Source organism: Cavia porcellus, unplaced genomic scaffold (assembly GCF_034190915.1).
Source record: "Cavia porcellus strain 051 isolate PalLab524CR breed Dunkin Hartley unplaced genomic scaffold, mCavPor4.1 scaffold_11, whole genome shotgun sequence".
In the NCBI taxonomy this organism is placed as follows: Eukaryota; Metazoa; Chordata; class Mammalia; order Rodentia; family Caviidae; genus Cavia; species Cavia porcellus.
In genome coordinates this window covers 62379496-62396319 of record NW_026947494.1, presented here as the reverse complement: position 1 = coordinate 62396319, position 16824 = coordinate 62379496, and the positions used below count along the sequence as shown (strand labels likewise).

The window sequence follows — 16824 nt, the reverse complement described above, 5'->3', positions numbered from 1 at the left end:
CTTTGATGCGTGTACAGAGCCCAGGAATGCTAGTTGAGTGAAGTCTGCATGATGGTCCTGAATAAGCTTCGTTGACAACCACAACCCCTTTTATACAGTATAAATAGGCAACCAAAATTGCTCCACATAGATATTTTGGGACGCTAGTGTTAGTTTTTTTCTATTCAGAGATTATTTGTTTACCAGACATGTTTGTAGAATGCAGCCTTTTCATAGAAGAATGCTGGATGGCCCTGAGGACACAGACAGCCACTGGGCATTTGCTATCAAAATGTAAGAGGACCACAAGACAGAGTATTTAGAGTGAGACAGTTTGAGCTAGGGTATGGAGACCCCAGACCCCTTCTGCTTCTCTTCCTTTACACCTGCCAAGTGGTGACCAGACTTCCTGAGTCATGTGACTCCACTGTGCTGTTCTGTGCCAGCATAGACCCAAAGCAGCAGGACCAAGTGACCATGGACCATGCCTGTGAAACTGTAAGCCGTAATAAGCTTTTCCTCCTTATATATTGATTTATCGCAGGTATTTTGCTATAGTAACAGAAAACTAATATAGCATGCCAGGTATCTTTTAAGAAAAGCTTGGATAAGAAAATCATAGTTTGATGTAAGGTACATGTATTGTGGGGTAATCGTTATCATTTTGAAAGAATTCACTGGAAAGTAATTTTCCCCCAAATATTTGAGTGCTGTCTATGTGTAAGGAGCCACATTAGCTGAGTCAAACTAGAGTCCCTTCCTGAAAGAACTGCTGGTTTGGAGTGGGGAATGGTGGCAGTGTAGGACTGTGTGTTGGAAAGATGCATCTGGTGGCAGCAGAGCACCTGGGGAGAGGCCTGAGTGCTGAGAGCTGGGAGGGGAGACACGGGTTGTGTAGCCTCTTGAAGCGGAGGTGCAGGGGAGATTGTCTGAGTCTTCTACACGTCGCTGAAACGAGATGGCTCTCTTAAACTTTAGATCCAGTTGAACTTTTCTTAAAGGAAAGAAAGAGGCTTTGACAAATATAAACCTGCATTTTTACCTAGTGCTATCACTGGCCTGGGGTGAGGTCCCCACTGAAGGTAAGGACTTTGGTGGGGAAGGGGTGGGGACAGGTGGAGAGTGTGGTGGAGCTCCTGCTCTTCGGGGTACAGTGGACTCTTGACCTACAAACTCAGTAAGTTCCTGAGCACTGATTGTAACTCAGGTTGTCAGCTGAAGGCTCAGGCTCCTCTGCACAGCCTTCAAAGTCTCTGTCCTGTATACAGGAGGATCTCAGTGTCCTTAGAGAGACCTTGCCTGGGATTCTCAGTGAACCCCATACAGGAAAGGATGTTGTCATGTTCCTCTGTAAAGGTTAAGTCTGTATCCGAGCCCACCTGGAAGCACAGGTGGCCAGCATTCAGGTTGTACCTTGAGACTCTGGCCATAAGTTAAACCCTAAAATTCCTTCTATAACCCACGCTGTTTGTATGTCAGGTTGGCTGTAACTTGAGTGTTCACCTCATTGCAGAGGAGCTTCTCTGCCCTGCCTCCAGGCCCCCTGCCTCCTCCCCACCACTTCCTTCCTTCTCAGACACACAGGGACTTTTGCCAGGTTCTCCTCTACTCCACTGCACCCTGCCTGGATGGTGCTGCCCTTGGTGTTCTTGCTCATTGGCAGGCAAATGGCCACTCAGTCTGTGGGTCTGACTGGAGAGCTAGGCCCCAGAGAAACGCACAGTTGATGCGCTGCCTGAGGCCTAAGGAAGAGTCCCGGGTATGGCTCCATGTGGAAGATGTGCTGCCATACTTCCTGGAGATGCGAGCTCATGCTCCTCTCTCTTCTGAGCTCTCTGAGGGTTCAGTCTTAGTTTCAGATCAGGATCCTTTGGTATTGGCATCGTACCTACTTTGGTAAGAGTTTGAAATGTGTTCTTTGTTCCTTTTGTCCACAAAGTGCCAGTGCTGATCTGCAGGGTACTCAGCCTGGCTTTCTTGGAGACAGATGGGTGAGGGCTGGTCCTTACTCCTTGTGCTTGGGACCGGGTCCCACTTGTGAGAGTGACTGGCTGGAGCTGGCAACTGGAAGACACAAAAGCAAGTGCTGACCGTCCTTCTGCGACACACACACACACACACACACACACGCACACACACACACACCCACACATACACACACACTCATACTGTCTTCATTAGATGAGTGATCTAACAAACTAGGAACAAACGTGGTCTTCTGATTATGAGAATTAAAGTTCAGGATGGAAGACAGACGGATCTTTTTCTGAGAATGGATCCAAGTCCTGCTAGATGCAGTGGAGGCCACAGGTCGAGGAAGTGCAGTCAGAAATGGCAAGTGTCTAGTGTTAAGTTTACAGTCCAGGGGTAGATAGGAGTAAAAAGTGCAGTCATGACAGCTCAACCATGTCCTGTCTCCACTGTGTGAGTCTCATGGATGCCCACTAACCAGAAAGATTGTCCTGTGGGTAGGTAAGTCCTAGAGACCGGGCAGCCCTCCAGTAGGGTTGATCAGTCTCTTAGCTGAGATAGGGGAGCTGAGCCCCTCAGGGTTGGGAAGAGACAGGCACTGTGGGCTCTCTGTGCATCCCAGAATCTGTGGGACTCCGCATGTGAGCCTCTGAGCTTATCTACTCAACTGAGTCCACAGTCCTCCTAAGAACAGCTGTTGCCAATAAACAGGGCTCCAACAGGTTCCATGCTGTTCAAACCCTTGGTGTTCCCTCCACACAACCCAATCACCACGCTCGCTCCGTCATTTCTTACTATGGTGTAAAATTCAAAGGCAAATCTCTTTCTACACTTAGTGCTTGAGTACTCCTGTTGCTAGCTGTTCAGCGTTGAAGCGGGTGTGATCTTAGCTTCTCCTTCCTGTGGTGCTGGGGTTGGAAGCCAGAGCCTTGCTTAGAAACATGCACTGTGCCGTTGAGCCGCAGCCTCCTCCCGAGTCTCTTCGGCTTGGCGTCTCGGTCTCAGGTGTTTATTTGGTGACACTGCCCTACAGTAATGTGTTGTGTCCTCTGTTTCAGCTATCGTGGATGATGAAAGGCTTTCTGCGGAGGAGATGGATGAGCGGAGACGGCAGAACATTGCTTACGAATATCTGTGCCACCTGGAGGAAGCCAAGAGGTAAGGTCCACATTCCTCCAAGCACCTTGGAGATAAGCCGAGGCAGAGGGTGTGGGTTGGGTGACCAGAAGAGATACAGAAGAGACAGCAATTCTAGAGTGGTCAGAGTTGCAGGTTAGTAGGGGGAGGCTCTTGAGGGATATCTATTGGGAAGCTCCCGTGCCAGCCCAGTGGGCAGGGGGTGACCCCTGCACATCCTGCTCCATCCTCACCCCAGCCACGTTGCGGCTGCACTGCTCCGGTAGATGCGGCTGTGCTTCTAACTACTCATTTGTACTCTTGTTGGTAGCAGGCTTATGAAAGTAAACAATAACTGCTTTTTACAAATGGCAAGGCAGAATTGAGAAAAAATTGCCATGATGGTCAAGGTCAAGGCACTAGGGAAGAAATGTTCATTTCCCTTCCCAGAGTCCCCAGGAAGCCGCTGAGCAAAGTCCAGGTTGTGTCAAATTCTTCATTTCACTTGCTGGGATATGGAGGAGGAGCACCATTAAGTCAGGTTCCTTTGCCCCAAAGGCCTCAGGTGTCCTACTCACCCTCACTGCAATGATGATGATAAATGCCCTGTAGGGCAGTGGCAACGGGGCTAAAGTCCATGCATGGGTCACTAAACTGTGTGTGGGTTTATGATAGCAATTTTCTCCGTAACCTGTGGGTGTGTGGCCATGTAGGGTATTTTCTCTCTAAAATCTCATTGACTCTTTCATACTCTTCTGATTAAGTAAGTGTTGGGTTCTCCAAGGAGAAAGTAAAGATAAAGAATCTTAAGTGCAGATACTTTCTTTATCAAGTGACTCAGGAGAACTTTGTCCCCAGCTGGGTAAATGCAGCATTGTCCAGATGTGTTACAGTTTGAGTAAGCCCTGAGTGACCCAGGGCTCCAGACAGGAGAAACCATATCATTTCATGGGCAGATGATTCGCTCCAGTCCTCTTACTCACACAGAAAATAAATGGTTAAATGGTCATTGGTGTTAATTATCTCTGATCACTGATAAGTGGCTATCTCCAGAGTTAGAATTATGAGGACTTTAATAAGCATTTTGTGGAGCATCACTTGGTGATACATGCCCTAATTTGGTATCAAAATTGCTTCCCAGGAGGGTTCTTGGTGTTGTTTACTATTCTTAGAGTTGTAACTTCCTGTAGGCTCTGGCCAACTTAGGGGTTTTTAAAGTATCTGTGATCCTACAGTTAAGTTGCAGGATGCTAAAGATTCCTTACCAGTCTAAGATTGTTGAAAACATGCCTTAATTAAGTTATTGGGGGAAAAAGTTTGATGAAGAGGGTGATTCATAGACATGCAAAAAAATTGTACTTTGAATGAAAAAATTTCGAGAGTTAATGGAAACTTCCTTTTCCATATATTTCACATCTAAGCTTTTGCCTGTTTTGCTCTGCTGTTTATTTGGGGTTTTTTGTTTTGTTTGTAGAAAGTGGGAAAGCGCGTCATGTAGGGGGTGGGTATAGGATTAGTAGTGGGTAGACCTGATTTCTTGTTCGCAGCTCCACCACCACGTATGTACTGTGTGACTTGGACAGGTACTGGGCCCATGAGGAGGCCCAGTTTTGTTACCTCTGTAAATGGAATGATAAAGAAAATACCAGACATGGACTTCATAGGCTTTTTCTTTTTCTAAACATCAACTACAGAAGGTGAAAGCACGAACTGGGTGCAGTGGTGCATGTTTGTAATCCCAGGTACTTGGGAGGAAGGGGTGAGAATGGGCAGTTTATCAAGACCCTGTCTCAAAATAAAATAACGACTGGAGACGCAGCTTGGTGGTAGAGCACTTGCCTAGCATGTGTGAGATTGTAAGCTCCACCCCCAGTTAGAAAAAAAAAGAAAGAAAAGAATGAGGGAAGAAAAAAAGAAGAAGCAAGTATTCTGCATACTATAGTGTCAGTCAGGTGTATGATGGTAATATAAGGACACTTTGTCTCCAGTATATCAGGTGGTATAAATCTGACCTGAGAACTTGTCATCTTCTCTAATATTTTTGAAATTTGGTACTGTATTTGAATTTTATTTTAGAAAGTCACCATAACAGTGATCCCAGGTGCTTTGAAAAAGGCTTCCTTAGGAATAGTTCCTTTAAAAGAATAGACTATAAAAATGGAAAGTTTTCCCTCTAAGATGGCTTTTCATAATTTATAAGAAGAGATATAATGTAATGTGTATTTATGAATCATGTATTAAGATGTAAACACTTTTTGGTCAGTGCATAAAAATTATATGACAACTACTAGATACATAATATGCTACCCAATGGAACACTATTCAGCTGTAAAAAAAGGAAATACATTCTCCAACATGGCTAAACATTGAGAACACTGTGCTAAGTGCACAAAAGGCCACATACTGTATGAATCCAACCGTTGGTAAAAACCATTGAATTGTGTATTTTAAAAGGTAAATTATATGGCTGTTCAAACCTATTCCTTCTTCAGATCGTGGCTTACTTATTCAGGGACTCCTTCCTTGACCTCCTTACCTGTTACATCACATGGCATTGTATCTGTTGCATATTTAAACTAACAACTAAATCTTCAGCACTGGATTACTATCATTTGTTATTAAAAATAGTTGACAATTCCCTGTTTCTGCTAGGTTTTAGATGTTGGGGGGTAAAGAGCAAAATATGAAATAGATTCATATTAGATAGAATTCTAGAAAGCTGGCCAATCTAGAGGTAAACTTACTGGAAAATTTTACATTGCAGTGAGATGACCTAAGTCCTTTATTTGTGACCCGGTGTATTATGAAACTGGGAATTGTCCAACATTTGTTAAACCCATAGTGAATTAAAAGATACCTTGCTTAATAATGAGTCAGTGAAGAAAGAGGTGGCCTGTATAGTAGAACAACTTTTGGTTTGAGATTATTTCTCCTATTTTATGGAATTATGGAGTCTGGATATGTGTCAAAATACTGACATTAATGCCAATATGTGCCTAGTCAACTTTCTGTTATTGAAACAAAATCCCTAAGTAATCAATTTAAAGGAGGAGGTATTTGTTTTGGTTCATTTGGTTTCATGGTTTCACAGATTTCAGTGCTTTGGGCCTGTGATGACACAGAATGTCATAGCAAGAATGCATGCAGAGAGATCTCTTCACCTTAGGCAAGGTTCTGCCACCTCCCAGTAGCAACACAGGCTGGGACCACCATCTTGACACATATCCAGACTCCATAATTCCATAAAATAGGAGAAATAATCTCAAACCAAAAGTTGTCCTGCTACACAGGCCACCCCTTTCTTCACTGACTCATTATTAAGCAAGGTATCTTTTAATTCACTATGGGTTTAACTATGGACCACATCCTCTTGAAGTTTAATACTCAGTGGCATTGGCAGAGTCCAGCTTCTGACAGGCTTTTGGACTGAGGACCTAGTTCCTTGCTGCTGTGAGACAGTCTTTCCTCACTTGCTTTGCTTAGGGGCTCTCCTTGGGGCAGTCGAGAGCCAGCAAGTGAGAGGGCAAGATGGAAGCCAGAGTGATTTTGTAAACTGGTCTCAGGAGGCAGTGTGTGCTGTGTTTTATTCTTCAGAATCAAGTTACTGAATCCAGGCTGTACCCAAGGGGAGGGGATTATACAAGTGCAAGGATTTAAAAGGGAGCTCTTTGGAAGCTGCCTTCTATGTGATGCCTCCATAACCTTTAGAAATCGACCCCAAAAAGGATGCTTAGGTGGGAACGCATGAGAAAAATCTTTTTTGTTACCCTTCAAAATTCAACCAAAAATTGAATGATGTCTTCAGCTGACTGGTTAAGGTAATAAGACTAATGCTGCCTTGATTGTTTTGTTGTGAGATTTTTGTTCTGTTTTGGGGGATGCTAGAGATTGAACCCAGGATTTCACACATGCTAGGCAGGTATTCTGCCACACAGCTGCACTCCCAAGCCTGAGCTATTTTAAACTAAGTTTTCCACTTTTCTATCATTTACAATACTAAACGAACTTTTAATTTTTCTTTTCAGATGTCCCTGGGAGCTAGCTTTCTAGCTTCTTTGCTTTGGAAATTTTGCTGAAATAGGACAGTTTTCAGACAAGTGTGCATGCTACTCCTGTAGGCTCTGAGAGTTCCTCTCAAATGCCAGAAATTCCATTGTTTTGACAAAATTACTCGTTTAAAGAATTAGTACCATTGAGTAGATTTCTTACTAATCTGGGTATAATACATTTGAATAATGTAAATGACTGTTTTAAGAAATTCAGTTCTTTAGTTTCTGGGGACAATTGTGCAAAAACATTGGAGACAGAGTTCTCTTTTGGGAAAAAAACTCCGGGTTTCGGAACAGAATCCATGGAGTGTTGTGAAGGTCAGGACACAGGAGAGGGAGGCTTGGCAAGAAATGGAGAGGAAATTTGCAGATTGCAGTTGAGCAAATGATTGTGAATGGGGCTGCTCTTGTGTCTCCCAAGGAAAGTTCCTGTAATTCTATATTTCTTTTTTAAGGAAAGGAAAAATATATACAGATCTTCTCCTGTGCTTACTTTTTCTGTCCTAACTTTGAAAATAAACAAAGCAAAAAATCCTTCCCTAGTGATGGGCTTGTCTAGAAATACTATCTTTAAAGAGCTCTTTATGTGAGCCAAACTGTTCTTTGTGTGAGTGTGTCTGGGATCGTTTTGTGGTACCGTGTAAAGAAAACAAAATATGGGTGTGATTGCCTTTGTGTCTGTGTTTCCAGCTCAGATACTAAAAGGACACCTTGGTTAAATCAAATCTGAAGCTCAGGCCTTGCATAATAGAGTGAGAGAACCAGGTTTGAAATAAGAAATGCTTCAAATGTTTAAACAGGGAAGAGCCACGAGAGTGGTTTGGCTTAATGATGAATAGTTGTGATTATTTTTTAAAAAGCAAACGAAAAACTTACACCTGGGAGGCTTGCAGAGCCCCCTGGATTTCCCCTTTCTGCTGTACCTCACTGTCCAGTTGCGGCGGGCATTCCACACGATGTGCTCAGAAGCAGGCTGATAACCCTCAGACTCTGGAGGGGTACACCTTTCCCGGTAGCCAACATGTTAAGAGACCTGTTGTGGCTATGCACCTTGTGCTGTGTTTTAAGGAATTTCTTAATCGTATTTTCAAAACATAAACAGTTTTTGTGTTTCCATGGTAACTGCACTATTCCTCTCTTCTTCACCTCTGCTGTTCGAGGGGAGTTAGATGAAGTGCGGGGTTGCTCTGTGCAGCTGCTGGTGGGCCGGGTGCCCCGGGATAGGGCCCCTCTCAGCCCTGACCTTGAGTGAAGTGTGTGACCAAGAAGGGCCGTTAAGGGCTGCTTCTGGCTGTTGGGCTTCAGGAGCCACATGCCAGCGAGGCCCCAGCCTTTTAGGCCAAGAGAGTTTAGCATATCTGGCAGTGGGTGAAGAGTCCTTTGTAAGGAGCAAGAGCTCCTGAGAGGTAGTTGGGAAAGGTAAGACAGCGTCTTATGGGGGTGTCTGCTTGGCACAAGAAGAGACAGGACACCACCCATCTTCAGGGAGGTGTCTGTGCCACGGTCCATCCAGGAGGTGAAGAGCGATCATGCTTTGCAGCTAGAGGAAGAAACCATCATAAAGGATGTGAAGTGGTGGGATTTGGGCAACAGAGGACACTGTGGGTGGGGGTGGTGCTTCAGGGCTGCTGGTCTTTTATGAGCTGAACCTGGGCTTGAGACAATCTTTGGGAGCTCTTTGCATTTTCACTGTCATATGCTGTGTGTTCTGACCTTGATGATATGTTGGATAGGTGCCAACAGGTGTGTTCCGGCCGATGATGTAACTTTTCAGAGTGCTGGTATTTTAAAACACAAATAATTGGCATTAATCACCTTAGCTAAAGACAAGTTGAGCAACCGATATTTGATCCTAGAGTTTATATTGATTTCTCGGGCCCTTCAAAGTTGGAAGCCTTGGAGAAGATTGGAATTTTCCATGGTCTCAAAGGTACTTGACTAACAAGGGTAGTCACATGGGTGTCTACCCCATGGCACGCTCCCCTAAACTCTAACACACAGGCACTCCATTCTCACAGCACCTTGATAGATGGAGAAACTGAGTCTTGGAAAAACTTAGGTAATTGGTTCAGCGATATTGCTAACAGGCCACAGAAACTATATTACAACCCAGATCTGTCTGACTTCAAAGACTTTGTGCTCAACGTTGGACACACTCCTCCATTTCTTTATTTTTCTTAATGCATTCTGGTCATGTCTACTTTGTGGGTTCAGTATTTGTAGATTCTTTATGGGTAGCTCTGTGTAGCCCTTGAATAGTTTTTACATCTTGAGTTTTGGTGGGCTTGGCACAAAATAGCCATCCAGTGTCTACTTACAGTTTTCTCTTTCGTTCTTTTTCCTTTTTGTTGCTTGGTTCTTTTTTAACTGGTACTACTATGAGTAGTTGCTGTGGAAAGAATTTACCATGTATTTACCTTTGATTCTTTCTCCTTCCCTTCCTTTCTTGCCTCTCTCCACCCTCTTGGTCTTTTTACAGTTTTAATGGGAATTTGCAATTTTCTGTGATGTGGACTGTATGCTTTGCTTTTCACCCAAGAGAATTTTAGTGTTTCTTTTTTTCTTGCTTGGATCTGGATTCCACATTCGAGTCCTCAGCTGTCTTTTTGGTTCTGCCACTGTTATGACTGGTGTCAAAGAATGCGTGGCTTTTTGTTGAAACATCAAAAAGTATGAATAGTAAACACCACTGAGGTCCCTTCCTTCCTGTGTGCCCCTCCCCACCGGATGCTGTGTCACGCTGCGTTGCTTCAGACTCAGAACAATGTTATTATTCAAGGCCTGGAGAGACCGTGGGGGACAGTTTGTAGGAGGTTGCTGAAGACCGACCGCCTCGTGTCTTCTATTTAGAATGGTTGCAGACGATAAAGTGTGTTCGTTTGCTGTTTCAGTCTGAACACCTCCTCCCCGCTTAAACAGAAGCAAATCCCTGTTGCATATGTGGGGACACGAACAGAGAGGTGATTTGACCCCTTCATCCATACAGAGAGTTAGCAACGGATTTGGGGTTAGGATAAAAGTCTTCTCACTGCTTGGTGATACTGCTTTGCCCAATGAGTCCTTCCAGTCATTCCAATTAGAAAACATTATTAGTTAAAAAGTTCAACAGTGAAAATATGGAAGAATAAAAATGAATATTAAATTCATTTGGTAAATTCAGCTTACATTTGCTTTCAGTTAAAAGCAGAATTTGTAGTGTGGGAGAGTTATAGCTATGTGTACATCTTTGTCATCTGTCTTTGATTTTTGCTGCGAAACTTGACCCCATTTAGGTGTTAAGACAGGAATTCAGGAATTAACATTTCTAGATGTTTCTCCACTCTCCCTATTCAGTCTTTCTTGGCTTAAAGGTTGCTTTTTTTTTAATCGCATACTTTATAATGTACGGCTTTTCTTGCCTTCTGCTATTGTAGAGGGCAACAGCCAAGAAAACTATGTCATTTGTGAGACCCTCAAATTCACCCCACCCCACTTCTGGTCACACAGGTACGTGTGTGAATGCAGGCTTTGTGGGGGGAGGCCACTCTGGACCACATAGGTGAGTCTCTAGAGACTGAACCGGAAGCCAAACACTCACATCATAACACTCACGCAGGTAAACTATGCACAGTGAGGCTGGAACATTATACTGTTCAGGAGGGAGGTTACAAGGCCTGTGTCTGCTGTGCTCTCAGCTCCCAGCTTTCCAGCCTGGCTTAGATGAAAAGAGTGGAAAGGACTCCATCCTTCGGGGTGAGGGGAGGGACAAAGGCATGAAGATGTAGCAGTGGCAGCCAGGCTTGGGGAGGCAGACAGCGAGTTTGCAGAGCCTACTGAAGTCCCAGATATTGTTCATGGAGCCTGTCAGCATGTTCACAAGAATCTCCCAAACAAGACGGGAGAAAAGCAAACAGGCCATGAGGCCTCAGGGTGGTTTTTTGGCTCTGACAAATGGGAACCAAGAAGGGTTAGGTCAGTGTCACAGAATCGGGTGGCACTGGCTACGGGGCTGTGGGAAATCAGGGTGAGAGGGCAGGAGGAGAGCCAGGGAGCCTGAGATGAGGGCGAGTGGCAGGGTCTGTGAGAAGAAGGAGGTGGAGGCCTGGGATGTGTCACTCAGTTGTCTGGTGTATGCGAGGCCCTGCTTTGAAGGAAGCAGAGAAGTGGATAAATAGAAACCTGTAGTCCCAGGCTGGGAAGCCTGGCTTCCAAAGGAGGAATCCTGGGGAGAGATGAGGGTCTGGGTTTGGCGGGGCTTGGTGTATAGTTGGAGTGCAATAGGGGAGTCCCTGCACTCCACCTCGGGTGTCCCCAGGTCGTTTGCCTTTGTGTGGCCACAGAGCAGATGGTGGGGGTGAGGATGATGATCACCTCACCTTTTTTTTGGTCCTGTGAGTCAAGGAGATTTGGGGAGCAGCTATCTCTTCAGCAGGTTGAAACAGAGTGGTGTCAGGAAGGGAAAGGCAAGGCAGGTTGAAAGAAAGCTGAAACAGAAAGTTGAAAATGTAGGAGGTCTGTGGCTTTCTAACAGAGTGGGTTTTTGGGGACACGCGAGCAGGAATGGGGTCTGGCACGTGCGGGGGGCCTGGTCACAGCACTGAACCAGGCAGATGAATGGATCTAATGGTGCTATTGCCCAGCACTTTCCCCGGACTTCAGTTGGAGACTCCGCTGCACAACCAAGTTTAGATTTATTTCCCCTGTATGAGAACTGTTCTTCTGTTTCGAAGTTTATCAGTAATTCATCAGCCAGGATGTACACCTTTAGCAAGTGACTTCAAATTCTTGTGAGTTGTATGCCTTGAGTTTTGTCATGACCCAAGATAGACACCCCTATGATGATGTGTACAATTGCTTGAGTGTTTAGACTAAACAGAACAGGAGCTTGCAAAACACATAGCCTTGACTGTCCAGAGCATTCCCTGGGTTCACTGTCTTGCTCCGATTCTCACAGACTGCTGCTCTTGCTGATGGCTGTGCTGAGCTCAAGCCCCATTGGGGGACTCACAGCCTGTGGCTGGAGCAAGGGGTAAACCCTGTCTTGAGCCTGCTGGGAGTGTTAGGTACTGTTTTCCGGGTATCATATAAATGAAAAAATTTTTTTCTAGTTCGTATTTAGGGCTTGTTGCATGATCTGGGGAAATCAGAAAGTCATGCTCGATTAGACTTTCATTGCTCCTTTTGCCTGCTGGATCATCACGTGTCACGTCATGGCACCCTACATTTTTCTCTTTTTTTAGAGCCCCCTCCATGGCAGCCCTTGCCTCCTTGATTTGGCTTTGTGTCCTGTGATGCTTCCATTGCATCCCATACCCCACTTCACTTTCCTGGCAGTCAGGGAGCTCGCTAAGAAGACCCTCTTGCTCTCAGAGCACGGCAGCCCTGCTCCTGGCTGGGCTCCAAGTGGGCTGGTCTGCCTGAGCAGGGCCTACAGTAGCCTTGCCAGGCTGGGCCTCCCATTTCTTACCCAGGCTTGGACATGCCTTTGACTGTTTGCCAAGACCCAGTCACCTTTTAAGGTCCTGCCTTTCGGTATTGTCATGCTAGGAACCCATGCCCGGGGCATGGTGGGGGGCACTGGAACCCAGGGATGTGCCACCCTGCCTGGTCTTAAGAATCCTGGGAATGGGTCTCCACGCCTTTCCAGTTCACTCTATGTTAATATAGCAGCTGCTTTGTGAGGGTGATGTTATAAAATAGGGATTTTCTTTTTTTAAAATTACACCTTTATTGAGGTTTCCATAGTACACAATTTACGAACTTAAAGTATACGATTTAGTAGATTTTATTACATTGACAGAGTTATACAACCATGACCACAATCAAATTTAGTTCAATTTTGTTATTCTAAAACAAAGCACTCTACCCACAAGCTATCCTCTCCCAATAAAATAAGAATTTTAAGGGACCTCGGTGCAGATTGTCGCCCCCAAGAGACATGTTTTGCATGAGTAGTTTTAAATAGGCTTTTTTGCAGATCAGCACCACCTAAAACATACCTGCAAGATTCCAAGATGAATTAACAAAGGATTGAGCCAGTAGTGATGGTGCACACCTGTAAGCCTAGCATTGAGGGAGGCTGAGCCAAGAGCACCCCAAGTTTGAGTCTAGCCTGGGAAACTTAGTAAGACACTGAGCCTCAAAATAAAAATGAAAAGGGCTGAAGATGCAGCTCAGCTTTTCCCTTGCTCCAGTCTCCAAACCTAGGTGATAAAAAGCTTCTGCAGACTTAAGTACTCAAGGACACCTACAATTCCAGCAGCTAAGTCAAACAGTATCTCTCATACCGTGTGATCAGACTGAATGGTAAATGTTTTGCTTTTAAAAATGTATTACTGCAAAAGACATTGCCATAAGCCCTCCTCCTCAATCTGCTTCCCCTTCTCCCACTCTGAACACTCACATCCTTGTTCATTTCTTCTAGCAGTTCTGGAGTCCCCCTTCCTGAATGTGTTTATGAGGTGTGCTCATAAATATGGTGAATGCAGCAGCAACGGCAGGCTCACTGCAGTATTATGCTATTTTCCAGATCGTGTGACTTATGGCTTTTCTCAAAAGTCAGAATGACCATGAGAGAGAAATATTTTGAATCAGTTCAGAACAGTCACAACAGTGCAGCTAAAGACACTCATGAGAGCGGTCTTCCGGAACTGCTTCAGAAAGTGGCAAGAATCATGGAAAAAACATATTCAAAGGGGGGTTTTGAGCGGGATTTACGGCAATGTGTCTTTAACAATGGTAAAATTTTAAAAGTTTAAACATTCGTTGCATGTTTGAGTCACACCTTATGCATGGTGTATACCTGCATGTGTTGGTTTGCGGAAGGTGAGAGAAAAAAGCAGTAGGTGGAATGTTGTCCTCCTGCTCTTGATGCGTTTCCCAGGGTAGATGTAGACAGGAAACAAAGGGAGTGGCTCAGGCTCAGTGCAGGAGAGGGAAGGAGCATCCCAGTTCAAGTGTGGAGAAGGAGAAAGAAAGGGACATTTGCCATTTTTTGTGCTGACAGAGTGGGGCTGTTTGCGAGGGTGGAGGGCAGGGTTTGGTCAACCTTAGAATGTCACTCAGTAGTTCCTGGGTGTGGTGGAAGGAGGCTGATGCCAGTCTGGTCAGGCACAAGCACGTCATGTCCCTGGGTGGCAGGCTGCATAGAGTGACTGCTCAGGGGAAGGTACAGGGATTCCTCTTCTCAAACCAAGGCCATTGCCCATCCTGTCTTCCTGCAGTGGCTCTCTCTTCTCCTCCGCCACCCATTTGTTTTCCTCCTTTTGAACATTTACCAGAACTTAATTTTGTAAGGGTGGTGATACAGGGTGGAAGTAGAGGGTAGCATGAACCCTCAGACAGAGGAGGGCGGCCCAGTATTGGTGTTTTACTACCCAGGACTAAAAACAAAGACTCTACTATTACAAAGACCAGCAAGGATGCTCTCTTTCTACCAAGGCAGTTTCTCAGTTTTATTCACAGGAAGATCAAGGCTCTGTTATTTGTTGTGTACAGCTGCAGAGACAATAGTGCATGCAGCCTCTTAGTTATCAGAGCAGTGTTGCATGAATAAAGCGATCAGGTTTGGCCTTGACTGAAAGGTGTGGAGGAAACGCGCTGTTTGTTCTTCTTAAACAATGCATGTTCATTTCTTTTCCTTAGTCTTGGCTCTGGTAATAGCTGAGTAACCATGAACAGAACACTGTCTCATTGCCTCAGTCTCCGTATTTGTGCAATGGAGTAGGAATACCTTCCACTGCAGTGCAGCGTTCCAGTGTGAAAAGCAGGCTGAGGCGCAAGAATTTGTTGGTGTAAATTGTAATGTGTGGAAACACAGAACAAAAACGCCTCTCAAATGCCATTGTTTATTACAAAAACATTTTCAGTAGTAGGAACAGCTGTTGAGTCAGGGATCCCGACTTGGAGTCAAAGAATGTGCACCTCCAGCTGCTTTTTATTGATGCTGTTGGCACATTTATGTCCTGTCTAGCATAAACAGAGGTGGAGGAGGTTTATGCAGTGCTAAATGAGAACTCACATCTCAGAGGGGACTCTGCCCGCTGTGAGTGTGGTGTTTTCCTGAAAATAAGAACTAACCAGAAAACAATCAGCTTTGAGCTCAAAAATGCCAACCACAACTGGCTTGTCCATGCCTTTGCTGCCTTACAGAGGAGCCACTGAGCAAGAGAGTAGTGAGGTATAATCTTCCGAGTGGCACTGGCCATCACCATGGTAACAACCAACTAGAGCTTGTTTTCTGGTTAAGTCTTCTTTTTGGGAAAACATAGTGGTACTTTCAGCTCCAGGGCTCTGGACGGTGGTACCAGAAGAGTAGGAATCACTTTTAAACCTGGAAACACATGCGTGTGATTACTCACACCTTTCAGAGGTAAGGCATCCATCAGGGAAATAAGCAGGCCAGCTCAGGCATAGCAGATTCAGCTCTTGAACCAGTTCATGTTGGCAAAGTGGTTGTCTCACTCAGGAAGGGACGGAGGTCCAGCCTTGCAGGGTGTTGGCTCCCTGGCCCACCACCTTGGACAGGTCTGGGAGCTGGGCACCGGCTCTTCCAGTTGATGTAGGCAGCAGGTAAATGAGGCTTCCTCCTGACAGGTGCAGGTTTTCAGAGAACCCAGAGAGACCCCATGATATCATTTTCTAGAAAGGCCATGTGGTTCCTCACCCAGGTGCCTGTCCCTGCCAGGTGGGTGGGCTCCAGCTGTGGCAGGCAGCTTTGGAAGGGCTTTGGGCGAGTGGATATCTGAGCACTGGTGGGCTCTGCCTGTCTGCTGGGGTCCTTCCTCCCAGCTCTAGGCACTGAGTGGCCAGTCCTTCTCCTTGGGGAGTCCCACCCCACTTCCCTTGCTGGCTCATTTCTTAGACCAGGCTGCTGGAGGGGCTTCTCCTTGTCTTGAATCCTGGAGCTTGGGGAGCCCTTGCTGTGTTGAAGGTCTCTCCCTTTCACAGCTGAGGTGCAGTGACGCACTACAAAGGGGAAAGTTTCAGAACCAGACCAGACACTAGTTCCCTGGGTGACAATGTGTCCTGAGTACATGTCTTTCTGTGGGATATTTTGAGCTTCTTTGATACGTAAGACGAGTATTAAACATATACCCATGATGAGATAAGATCTGTGTTAGCTACAGAATGCTTTTGCTTTAGTTGTAGGCTCTGTTTTGTGGTAAGAATTTATCTTTGGCTATAGCTTAATTGCATCAAAGAAGAAAAGAAAACACTTTTAGCAAAACACCACCTAGTATTGTGTTTCCAGGGGTCACTTCTTAAAGTCCTGAGTAGAAACTTGTATCTGGGGCTTTTTTAGGAGTCACCTCCCTAGCCAGGTGAGCCCCAGGGAATCAAGTGTTCCTGTGGTCCTGGGAGAAATGGCTGGAGCTGGCGGTAGAGCTGCTGCTTGGGCGGCTGGTGGATCCCTATGTCCTGCTCCATCAGCTGTCCCCTGCAGGGTCCCCCAGATATGCAGGCAGGAGTGCACTGAGTGTGGTCTCTGGTCTCTGGATGGGAGGAGATATGACATTTTCTGCCTTTTATTTATTTAATGGACATATTTAAAGTTCATTTTAATTTTGAATTTTAATTTGGAGTTTCTTCCAGCCTAGTAAGAAGACTTATTAATGACTTGTTCAGCACACAACATTTGTTTTGGTTTCAATTTTTATGAAAACTTGATCCTTCATGTTTGGAGTCACCTTTTTATCTCCTTAGAAACCCAATCAGTGAGAGTTGCTAT

At 45.2% G+C, this 16824-nt stretch overlaps 1 protein-coding gene across 1 annotated transcript in view; it reads left to right on the top strand.

Annotated features, from left to right (window-relative positions):
* The window catches only part of Iqgap2 (IQ motif containing GTPase activating protein 2), a 260427-nt gene that overhangs the window by 40936 nt on the left and 202667 nt on the right, over positions 1-16824 (top strand). The window contains exon 2 of the mRNA XM_003470236.5: positions 3009-3108. Within this exon, the coding sequence (XP_003470284.2) occupies positions 3009-3108 (100 nt within the window). The remainder of the gene's footprint in view (positions 1-3008; positions 3109-16824) is intronic.